Source organism: Acinonyx jubatus, chromosome D1, assembly GCF_027475565.1.
Source record: "Acinonyx jubatus isolate Ajub_Pintada_27869175 chromosome D1, VMU_Ajub_asm_v1.0, whole genome shotgun sequence".
In the NCBI taxonomy this organism is placed as follows: domain Eukaryota; kingdom Metazoa; phylum Chordata; class Mammalia; order Carnivora; family Felidae; genus Acinonyx; species Acinonyx jubatus.
The window spans coordinates 2196635-2207238 of record NC_069390.1 but is presented as its reverse complement, the minus strand read 5'-3'; the positions used below and the strand labels follow the sequence as shown (position 1 = coordinate 2207238).

Genomic DNA, 10604 nt, shown 5'->3' with positions numbered 1-10604 from the left:
TCAGCACTAGTGGAGGGAGAGGAGGCAGAGGGTGAAGGGGTGATGGGGGCGGAGGAGATGGGGGGGCAGGAAGAGGAGGAGCTGAGGGTGGGGGGCACGGAGAGGGGGCTGAGGGGCACCAGAGGGAATGGCCAGCTCTCAACGTTGCGTCTTTAGCCTGGCTGACCCTCCCCTTCCTCTCCCTGCTCCTTGGCCCCCTGGCTCCCTGCCCCCCTACCCATGTGTAGGGAGAAAGGAGAAGGCCATGTGTTATTTCCCAGTGATGTGTGAGTGACAGCCCCCCCCATCCCGCCCAAACATCTAGGGGTGATGGGGTACTTTTTGAAAACGAGGCTTCCCCCCTGAACGGCCCTGGCGGGCCACGTTAGGCCGACCCCCCCCATTTAGACTCGAGGAGACTTGTGGGCCCAGGGAGCCAGGCCCTTGCCCAGATTCCCCACCAGGTGAGGGATGAATACGGCCCCCCCCCCCCCCCCAGGGCTGCGCTGGGGTCCACCTGGGCTCTCCTTCCCAGTCGCCAGTGCGCGGGCAGGTGGGCGGGCCCGGGGGGCGGGCTCCTGCCTGCAGTGCCATCTGCGGACACCAGGGGGCAGCAAACGCCCAGCTTTGGGCCTCAGGGCGGGCGGCCCGCAGCCCCGGGTCTCGGGAGCTGTCACCTCTGGCACCTCAGCAGCTTTCCAAACTGTGTCCGGGCCCTCGAGGGAGGGAGGGGACGGGCACCCATTCTGCTGAGCCCCTACTCCGTGAGGCCTGCGGGGCTCCCGGCCTCTGTCCTGACCTCCCACCGCTCACCTTTGAGACCCAGCTGGGTGCCGGGGGTTAGGAAATGTAGTAAAAGACTGCACAGAAGAGATGCTGAGGGCCTCCCCCTCCCCTGGCCTTGGGGGGCCCGACTTGCTCTGGGAGCCTGCTCAGGGTGTCACGGGAGCAGGGAGCTTACACGCTGCCCGGCCCAGGACGTGCTCCATGGCCCCGGGGCCCGGGTGGGCTCGCTCCTCTGTGGGGCCGGGGGCAGGGCTGGGGCCCTCACGTCTCCTCTGCGGCTTTCAGGCTTCTCTGAGCGTCGCGTGGGTGTGCTGGAAGCAGGGTGGGAGCTGGCGGCCCTAGTGTACCCTCTGGACAGAAGATTCTGACTCCTATGGGTCTCCTCTAGCTCAAGAAGACCGGACAGGAAGCCGGGGGCTCGGCGGAACGAGACCCAGGACGGGGCATCTGCTCACCCAGATTCGTTTTTCCTGCTCTTTCCAGGCGGGAGGCCTGGTGGGGCTCAGGGCCAGCCGCAGACTCTCCTCCTTGCCTGCCCCCGACCCTGGGAGCCCTCCCCAGCCCCGCAGAGGTCTGTGGGGGGGCTAGGATAAGCAGTGTTCCAGGGCCTCCCGGGATGGCCAGTGCGGAGCCCGGAGCAGTAGTGGGCCAGCTGGGCTGGGTTGGCCTTCTGCTCGGCACTCGGAGAGGAAGCAGTGCCTGGCCCGCCTGGCCGGCCGTGCGGATGGGGCAAGGGAGCCCTCACGTCCAGGGCTGCTCCCGGCTTCCTCCACACCTCCCCCCACGGCCCGCCCAGCCCCTCCTGCTAATTCCCGGGGAGCGAGGACCCCCGGCCCAGCCGGGGCCGGAGCACAAGGCAGCCCCTGTAATCCGAGCTTTGGATTCGCGTTGTGCGGCATGTGGACGCGTCACCGGAGGGAGGCCGGCACCTGTGGAGGACGTGCCTGGCAGCCGCCCCGAGAACAGCCCGTCCTGGGGGGGCTGGGGGCGGGGCCGGCAGAGCGCGGGAAGTCGGTGCGGGGAGGAAGGTTCTGGCTGTGCCGGCGCTGGGCCCCGGGCCAAGTGTGCTAGGAAACCCCCCTCCCCGCCAGCCCCAGCTCGGAGCTGGGCTGGCTGCCTGTCGCTGGAGGCTGGCTAGTTAATCTGTAACTCTCCATACTCCTCGGGGCCTCCAGGCCTCATTTTGTGGAGGAGAAGGTGAGGCTGCGAGGGGCAGCGTCCTCCCCGAGGGGTCTGGCCAGGCCGGTTCAGGGCCACTGCTGGGTGAAGTGGCTTGGGGCCAAAGGTCTGGCCCTTCCCGGGGCTGTGGGCAGGGGGGCGGGGCCGGACGGGGCCGTGGGGCTTTGCCCCGGTGGGCCCCGTCTGAGCCAGGCAAGAGCTGGCTCACCTCCCTGGTGGGAGGCACACGGGGGAGGCTCAGTGGCCCCAGGACAGGGCCACAGCCCGCCTCCCCCAGCCCAGATGCCCAGCTCCGGCTCTAGGCTTGGGCGGGGGGGCGGGGGGGGGCAGTCAGGGGGTTCTTGCTTTCTTTCCTCTCCTGCTTTCGTGCTCGCCAGCCCCTCATAGAAGTCCCGGGAGGGGCTCCGGGCTGGAGAAAGGCACGCATCTGTGGCCACAGAGCTCTGAGTAGGTTGCTTAACCTCTCTGGGCGTCTGGTTCCTCCCTTGCAAAAACAGGCATCAAAATGCCTCCCTGTCCAGGTTCTTGGAAGGATTAAAGGAGGCCAGGGGCCGAGCCTGGGTGCAGGGCAGGCTCCTGGAATCTGGTGCTGTCATCATTTGTAACATCCCTCCGCGCCCCTCACGCCGCCGTCTGTCCGGGAGAAGTTTTCTTCTCACACACACACCCCTCGCAGGGGCCTGGGGAGCACACTGGGGGCGGGCCCTCCTGGGCTTCCAGAAACAGGTCCGTGTGGCTCCCCAGGAGGAGGGAGCTCGGGGACGCGGGCGGGGAGTCAGCCAGCAGGCGGCAGCATGTGGCCAAAGACGGCGCTCCCCGGCCCGCCCAGCTCTGCCACTCGCGCGCGTGCAGGAGTGGCTCCCTCCGAGCCTCAGTTTCCTCAGCTGCAAAAGGGGCCCACTCCCTGGGCCGACCACGGCGGGCGCCGTGGGGAGAAATAGCCCCATGAGGTCTTGGGTTAGTGGGTTAGCTGCCATAACCACTGGAGCGGGACCAAGTAAGTCCTTCAATCTGCCCGGGCCTGTCTCCTCTTCCAGAAAAATGACACCTCAAACAGGCCGGTGCCACACAGGTGACTCCAGCTGGGGAGGGCTGGCTGCTCTAACAGACACCCCCCCTCCCCTCCCCGCCAGCTCTTACCGGCTTAAAACACGATAAACCTTTATTTTTCACTCCTATCTCGGTCAGGTCGGTGTGCAGAGGGTGCTGTGGGGGTGGTGGCTCTGCTCCCTGGGTCATTCAGGGCTGCAGGCCCCCCCCCCCGCCCCCCAATCTGGCTGGCAGAGCGGTGGCAGGGGGGGTGGCAGAGGGCAGAAGAGCTAGGTTGGTCTGGACGGGCCTCGGCCTGGAGGCAGCGTAGGCCATTTCTGCTCCTGTCTGTGGCCCAAACTGGTGGCGTGCCCCCCCCCCCCCCCCCAGCTGCAGAGGGGCTGGGGACGTGGTCCTTGCTCTGTTCGTTTGGAGGAGGAAGAAGCTAACAGGGCTGGGCCGGGTAAGAAGGACAGAGATGCGCACTGGAGATGCCAGCGGGGGGCCCGGTGCTTACGACCCCCTCACCCTGCACACGGGCTCCCCCACTGGCACGCGTGCAGGATTTAGGGGTGCTGGAGCGTCCCGGGAGCCTGTCCTTGCTGTTCCCCAGGGGCCAGCACCCCCCCTCCCCCGTCTGGTTCTGTTATCTGCAGCCACCCAGAGTACAAACGTTGTTCCTTTTGTTTTCTTTTCTCCTTCGGATACACTTTTAATTACAAAAGTGGAGCTTGGTTATTGTACTCAGGCAGATGTTTGCAAGCTTGGGGGCCCCTCGGGGTGGAGGACTGGGCCTTCTCTCAGACTTCCAGGCCCCCAGCTGTCCTCCCCCAGGTCTGTCCCTGGCTCGGGGGAAGGGCCCCAGCCCCGCTCTTGGGACTGGCAGGTCAGTGAGCCAATGGGTACCCTCCTTGACCAAATTCAGAGTCACATACTCAGAGGAGGTCACCTCCCTGCCCTAACAAAGCCAAGAGGGGAGATGTCCCCATGGCCTTTGGAGAATACAAGGAAGGACGGGAAGCCCAGAGGGAAAGCAAAGAGAAAGGCCGGCAGCTGGAGGAGGGGCAGCCCGACTCCGCTCCTGCCCCATGGTGCTCCCGCTAGAGTTCCATTCCCACAACAGGTGAGGCCCCACCAAGGGGATGCGTAAAGCCATCAGGACGGCCCTTGGCGCGAGCGAAGGGTGGCCACTGTTGCCGCACCGCGCGATGTGAGTTGTGTGGGACTGCCACTCCCAGTGCTCGGAGGCAGGACTCGATGTCACATGCTGTCAGTCTTGTCACGGAGACAGGGGGGTGGGGTGCTGGGACCCAACTGTCTGAACTCAGCTGGCACCGAAGGCAGTGGGAATGGCCCTCTAAGCCCACCCCAGCCCAGGACAGTGCGTGGGGAGGACTGGGTCATTTACTCCTGCTCATTTACTAAGCACCTACTAGGTCCCCTGCCCTTAGGGGGCCGAGGGCAGACAGCTATTCATAGCACCCGGCAGTTCCCGCTGGGGAGGAGAGCTCAGGCCCCCTGAGTGTCCAGAGCGGGGCTGGGCGCGGGATGCCTTCCTTCCTGGAGGAAGGGAGACCACCTGGAGGCTGAATCCGGGGGTTGGGTGGGCTACTTCCCAGCCTGCCCTCCAGGACAGCTGGAGCCAGGGCATCTGGACCTCTTGGGAAATCCAAGAGGAATCCACCTGGTTCCACATTTTGTGCTCACTACCCGCTGTGGCACTGGGGAAGCCAGTGTGACCAGGGCACCAGGGCTGGGCAAGGCCCTGCCTCCTTTTAGCCCCAGGCCAGGTGATGACCCCTTATAAGCGGTCCACAGAGCTTCAGAAAACTTCAGCAGCTTTTTTAAATTTTCCTGAAGGTAAAAAATTGTAGCATCTGCGCCTGTGGGAATGTTGGGATACAGTATACAGAACAGAATAAAAACTAACCGTGAGTCACTGCCTTTGGTCCGTCTTTCAAGAGCCCAGCACCTCGCCCTGTCCCTCACCCCGCGCCGATGCCCTCTCCTGTTCGTCTCATGCCCTCACTTCAAACTTGGCCTCCCTGTGACCCGGGGCCCAGGATACCTCCTCCGGGACACATCGGCACGTTATCACAGCATCCCATCCCTGGGGTGTCCTGGAGCCCACCTGACCCTGTGGCGGAGGGGCGGGGGGGGGGGGGGAGTCTGGTTGTGGTTGGGTCAGCCTTAATTCTCTCGCTGGGCTTCCGGGCTCACCGGGGACAGGGGCTGACAGCTCAGGCCTCTGCCGGATCCTCCTGCAGGTGCCTGACCCTCCCCACCCCCAGCCCAGGGCTGCTCTTATCTTGTGGACTGGTCTGGAGGCATTTCCTGGGCTCCCAGCCCCCAGACAGGCTGCACCAAAGGGAAGGCAGCAGAAAGTAATGGTCTCCCATGGCCTGGCCCAGCTGGGACGAGAGCCACCTGGGAGAACCTGGGGCTGTATCAAGGCACGGCGGGTCGGGGAGAAGGGGTTTGGGCCCTGGCAGGCCTCTTCCCCAACGCCTCTAGGAGGGGCCCTCTGGCTCGCCTGCCCAGGCACTCTTAGGGCTGTCGTTTCTCCGCAGCCAACAATATTTACTGGGCACAGTGAGGAGTGCTAGCCTTCCGGGACAGTGGGACAGGTACTCCAGCTAGAGCAGGGCTGCCTGGGCACCTGCTGCCCACCAGTGGCCCCACCTCCCACCTCCAAGCTGGGGGTTCCCTGTGTGATAGCGGGGGATAAAGCTGGTTCAGAGAACCAATGTACACAGTCAAGGGCCCCGGCGAGGTAGGGCCAGGCCCACCCCAGTGGAGGAGGCTCCCGCGCCCCGTCCAGGACCCCAGCCAGAGCAACGGCCCCCAGCCGGTCTGGACAGCGGGACCTTGTGTGGCCCAAGCCCAGAGTGGCCTGGCCAAAGCCTGAGAGGTGCTGGGCACCTGGTCCATGACATGGTGGGCATAGCCTCGGAGGGGCTCCGGTCTCCCACCCGCTGAGCAGGGCTGGGCAGGGGCTAGAGGGCCGGCTCTGAAGGTGCCCCTTCGGGGGAAAGAGTGGAGCTGCCTGCCCTCTCGCTCCGAGGGCCCCAGGGCCAGCAGGTGTGTTAGGGCGCCAGGTGCGCGGAACCCTGCCAGGGACGCAGCCCCGGGCACAGCAGGCCGCGCGGGGGCAGCCGAAGACCCCGCCTCGCTAGGGACGAGACGCTCTCGGCGGGTTCAAGCCCCGTCAGCCGGCGCTGGAGGCCCAATGGTGAGCGCGGGCGGCTGGGCCGGCGCCCCCGGGGGGCGAGTCGGAACTGGCCGGACGCCGGGCCCCGCCGCGCCGAGGAGGGCGCGCCGGCCGAGGGGGCGCCCGCGCCGCCGCCGCCGCCGCCGCCGCCGCCGCCGCCTCGCAGCCCCCGCCGGCAGACAAAGGAGCCGGAGGGGGGCGGGAGTGGGGGTGGCGGTGGTGCTGGTGGGGGGGGGGGATGGGGCGAGGGGGCGGAGCGCCGCGGTGTCACGTTACCGCCCGCAGCGCCCTTTAACTCGGGCCCCGCCCCTCTCACCGCCCCCCGCCCGCCGCCGCGCGCGGCCCGCGCCCCGCCAATCGGCCCGCGCGCCCCGCCCCGCCCTCGGGTGGGTGTGTGCACGCGGCCAATGGGCGGCACGCGGGGGCCGGGCCCGCCAGCGGGGCGGGGGCAGAGCGGCGCGGGCCAATCGCCGCCGTGTTGTTGAAACTGAAAATACTACATTATGCTAATCGCGGCGGGGCCCCCGCGCGGGGGGGGTTGGGACCCTCGCGTATAAAGGGGCGCGCGAGGGCTGGGCGTTCCACAGGCCAAGTGCTCTGCGCTCGGTGGGTGCCAGCCAGGCCCGAGCGAGCCGAGCGGGCGAGGACAGGCACCGAGGGGGCGCGGCCGCCGGCCGGACGACACCGCAAGCGACACGCAGGAGCAGCCCGAGGCCCGACCGCCAGGTAGCCGCCGCGCCCGCCCTCCCGCCGCGTCCCTTTGCAAATGCAGACTCCGACTGCGCGGGGTCTCACTTGCGCCCGGCCTCCGCCCTCCTCTCCTCTCCTCCTCCTCCTCCTCCTCCTCCTCCTCCTCCTCCTCCTCCTCCTCTTCCTCTCCTCTCCTCTCCCGCGGCCCCGGCCCGCGCAGCCCCGGGCCAGGCTCGACGTGTGTCTCTGCAGCACATTGGCAATGGAGCGCCTGGTCGCCCGCCGCACCTTCCCCCTGTTCGCGCGCACTAGCGCCTGCCGCAGCCTCTTCGGGCCGGTGGACCACGAGGAGCTGAGCCGCGAGCTGCAGATCCGCCTGGCCGAGCTGAGCGCCGAGGACCAGCGCCGCTGGGACTACAACTTCCAGCAGGACGTGCCGCTGCGGGGCCCCGGGCGCCTGCAGTGGACCGAGGTGGACAGCGACTCCGTGCCCGCCTTCTACCGCGAGACGGTGCAGGTGGGGCGCTGCCGCCTGCTCCTGGCGCCCCGGCCCCGCCCGGAGGGCGCAGGCGATAGCCCGCCCCCCGCGCCGCCGGCCGATGAGCCCCTCGACGGCCTCGGGGAGGCGCCGGCGCCGCCGTCCGGCGGCCCGGCGGTGGCTCCCGCCCCGGCCCCAGCCGCGGCGCCGCAGGAGAGCGATGAGCAGGAGGCGGTCCCGCCGCCGCGCAGCCAGGAGCCCCTAGCCGAGCCGCTGCACTCAGGGATTTCGGGGCGCCCCGCGCCGGGCACTGCCGCTGCCGCTGGCGCCGCCGCCGCCGCCGCCACCAATGCCGCCGCCGCCGCCGCCGCCGCCGCGGCTGTTGCCACCACCGCTGCCGCGGGAGGCGCCGCGATCAAGAAGCTGCCGGGGCCTCTCATCTCCGGTGAGTCCCGCGCGGCCCCGCCCCGGCCCGGCCCGGCCCTGCTTTGTCCGGCCGGCCGGGCTCCCCCGGCCTCGGGGGCCTCACTCGGTCCCCGCCTCCTCCCGTGGCATTAAAGGGCCAGCGGCGCGCAGGGCGCGGCTGCGCCCGCAACCCGGCCCGCCCCGCTGTTGTGCTCGCGAGCGGCGGGGCGCGGGAGGGATGGGAGAGCGCGCGCCTGGCCTCCCCCCGCCCCCCGCCCCCGGGCGCGCCGTCCCCCCGCTCCGGCCGCCGGAGCCCCTCCCCGGGCGCGGCGGGCGCGGCGATCGCGGCGCGGAGGGGGTTAAGCGCGGCGGCGGCCCCGGGGGGCTTGGCCGCGGGACATGGAGAAATGCTTACACAGCACATTGCGCGGCGACGTAAACAAAGCTGACCCGCCGCGGACCTCGGCGCGGGCGGGGACGGCGCCCCCACCCTGGCCGGCCGGCCGCCCGCCCGCTCCCCCGTCCCGGCCCCCGCTCGGGTTCCCCGGCCGACCCCGCCCTGACCGGCTGCGCGCGCGCCTGCCGCCCGCAGATTTCTTCGCCAAGCGCAAGAGACCCGCGCCCGAGGCCAAGGCGTCGAACGAGGTCCCCGCGGGATGCGCCGCCCCTGGCGCCGCTCCGGCCGTGGGCTCGGCGGAGCAGACCCCGCGCAAGCGGCTGCGATGAGGTGGGCGCGGCAGGGGCGCGCGGGGCGGGGAGGGCTGGCCCCGCGGGGTCGTGGCGGTCGCCCTGTGTGCTGTCGCTCACCGAGCCTCTCTCCCCCGCAGCCTCGCGCCCAAAGAGCCCCGAGGGAGCCCGCTGGGCAGCGGACAGGACAGGAGCGCTGGGCCTCGGCTGGGACCGTCCATGTAGCAGCAACCGGCCGGCAGCTGCCCCCGAGCAGCGTTCGGTTTTATGTTTAAAATTTAAAAAAAAAAAAACAACTGTGCAATGTATTAATAACGTCTTTTATATCTAAATGTATTCTGCACGAGGAGTACACTGGTCCCAAGGTGTAAAGCTTTAAGAGTCATTTATATAAAGTGTTTAATCTCTGCTGAAACTCAGTGCAAAAAAAAAAAAAAATGAAAAAAGAAAAAAAAAAGGAAAAAAGAAAAAACATGTATATTTGTACAAAAAGTTTTTAAAGTTATACTAACTTATATTTTCTATTTATGCCGAGGCGCGGGCCGCTTTGCCGCGCGATAGCTCGGTTACTGGTTCCGCCAAAGGCACGTCACCCGCATCTGGTTATCGACAAATGTAACTTTATTTTTATAGCGGACTCTGGGGGGGGAGGGGTCGCTCACAAGCTGTAGCTGCCGAACAAGCCCAGCTAGTTAGTAGTTCTTTCGCGCTTTCTCTGTCTCTTTTATTATTATGGCTATTTTAAACTGGAAGACAAATCTGTTAACATGGTTCCTGAGCCGTCTGCAGCACTGCCCCGGCCCCTCGTCCGCCGGGTTCCAAATAAAGAGGCCGAAAAACGCCGCAGGTCAGCTCCGTGTGTCCTTGTACCCTGCCTCCCAGCTCTCTTCTCTGGCGCCCCCACCAGTTAGGGAGATAGGACACTGGACAGAGGGGGCGGCCAGGCTACGCTGTAGGCCATCCACTCCAAAGGGAGAGGGACTTTCTCCTGGAAGGACTGGCTAAAGACCACCTGCTCTAGGCCCCTAACTTAGGGATGAGCGGCCCCGCCCTCGCTCTGCTACACACCCCCCCCACCGCCCCCCGCCGCCCCTCGAGGCGCGCGGGGCTGTGCGCCGAGACTCTCTCGGGCTCCGTGCGTCCCTTGCTCCAAGGAAACCACCCACACCCCAGCCGCGCTGGGCTCAGCCCCCATGGGGCTCAGGTGGGCACTCGCAGGGGCTGGGCCGTGGCCCGTCCCCCCTCCTGACTACTGCGGCGCCGGCACTCGGGGTGGAGCCCCGACGGCTCCCGGGTCCCCAGCTTGGTGGGGCCAGGGGAGCCCTGACATGTTGCTGGCCGGTACGCGCCAGCAGTGGGGGAGGGGCGGCCTGAAGGCCTGCGGGGGGCTGGGGGGGGACCGGGGAAGGGGAGGCGCCTGGGGCCAGGTGGGGGTGGGGAGGGGTGGGCTGCCGCCGTGGAGCAACTCGGAGTCGAGGAACTCGAAGTCGGATACACCCGCGTGCACCCACCAGTCTTCTGGTTTCCAAGTACTCTCTTTTAGTCGAAAAGAGGAGGTTTATTTTATTTTCTTTTTTTATAGCTGACCTATAAACCTCTGAAAATTATGGCTTACAATGGAAAGGGTGACGTAAAGCGGCACAAACCGACGGCTAGCAGGATTTGTGCTGGTGCCCTGGACCCGGAAAAGCGGAACCGGCGGTGTATTTAAGTTAACCGTTTTGGGGCCGGGTGCGGCACTGACGTCCCCCACGGGTCAGGGACAAAGGCTGGGCCCAACCTTCCATTTGGAAGATGCATCCAGACTCATAATTAACCTGCCCCCAAGTGCCTAAACGGGCCTGGAGGAGGGAGATGGGGCCGGACGGATCACTCCGAGATGCGCGGGCAGTGAAAGCAGGGGGGGCCCCCCCGCGACGTTCAGCTGATGGCGTCATGGGCCCGATCGCAACCTGGGAATCAGGCCTGCGGGGGCCTGGCTTGAGGGGGCCTTCCCCACACCCACCCGTGTGACCCACCTGACCCCCGCTCCCGCTCCCTGGCTTTCTCAAACGCACGGTGCTGGGAGGACCAACAATAATACTGTTTCTGGGGACGGTCCCCCACCACCTCCGGGGGAGATGGTAACGGATACCTGGAGGTTGTCCTCCATGGGGAGCA

General features: G+C 67.1%; 1 protein-coding gene across 1 annotated transcript; it reads left to right on the top strand.

The window, feature by feature from the left end:
• The first annotated feature begins 6776 nt into the window (after window positions 1-6776).
• CDKN1C (cyclin dependent kinase inhibitor 1C) lies at window positions 6777-9290 on the top strand. Its single transcript, XM_027045430.2, is given in 5 exon segments — window positions 6777-6910; window positions 7127-7391; window positions 8350-8484; window positions 8585-8680; window positions 8682-9290. Coding segments are annotated over 4 exon segments (531 nt in total). The 5' UTR covers window positions 6777-6910; window positions 7127-7136; the 3' UTR covers window positions 8727-9290.
• Window positions 9291-10604: the final 1314 nt, after the last annotated feature.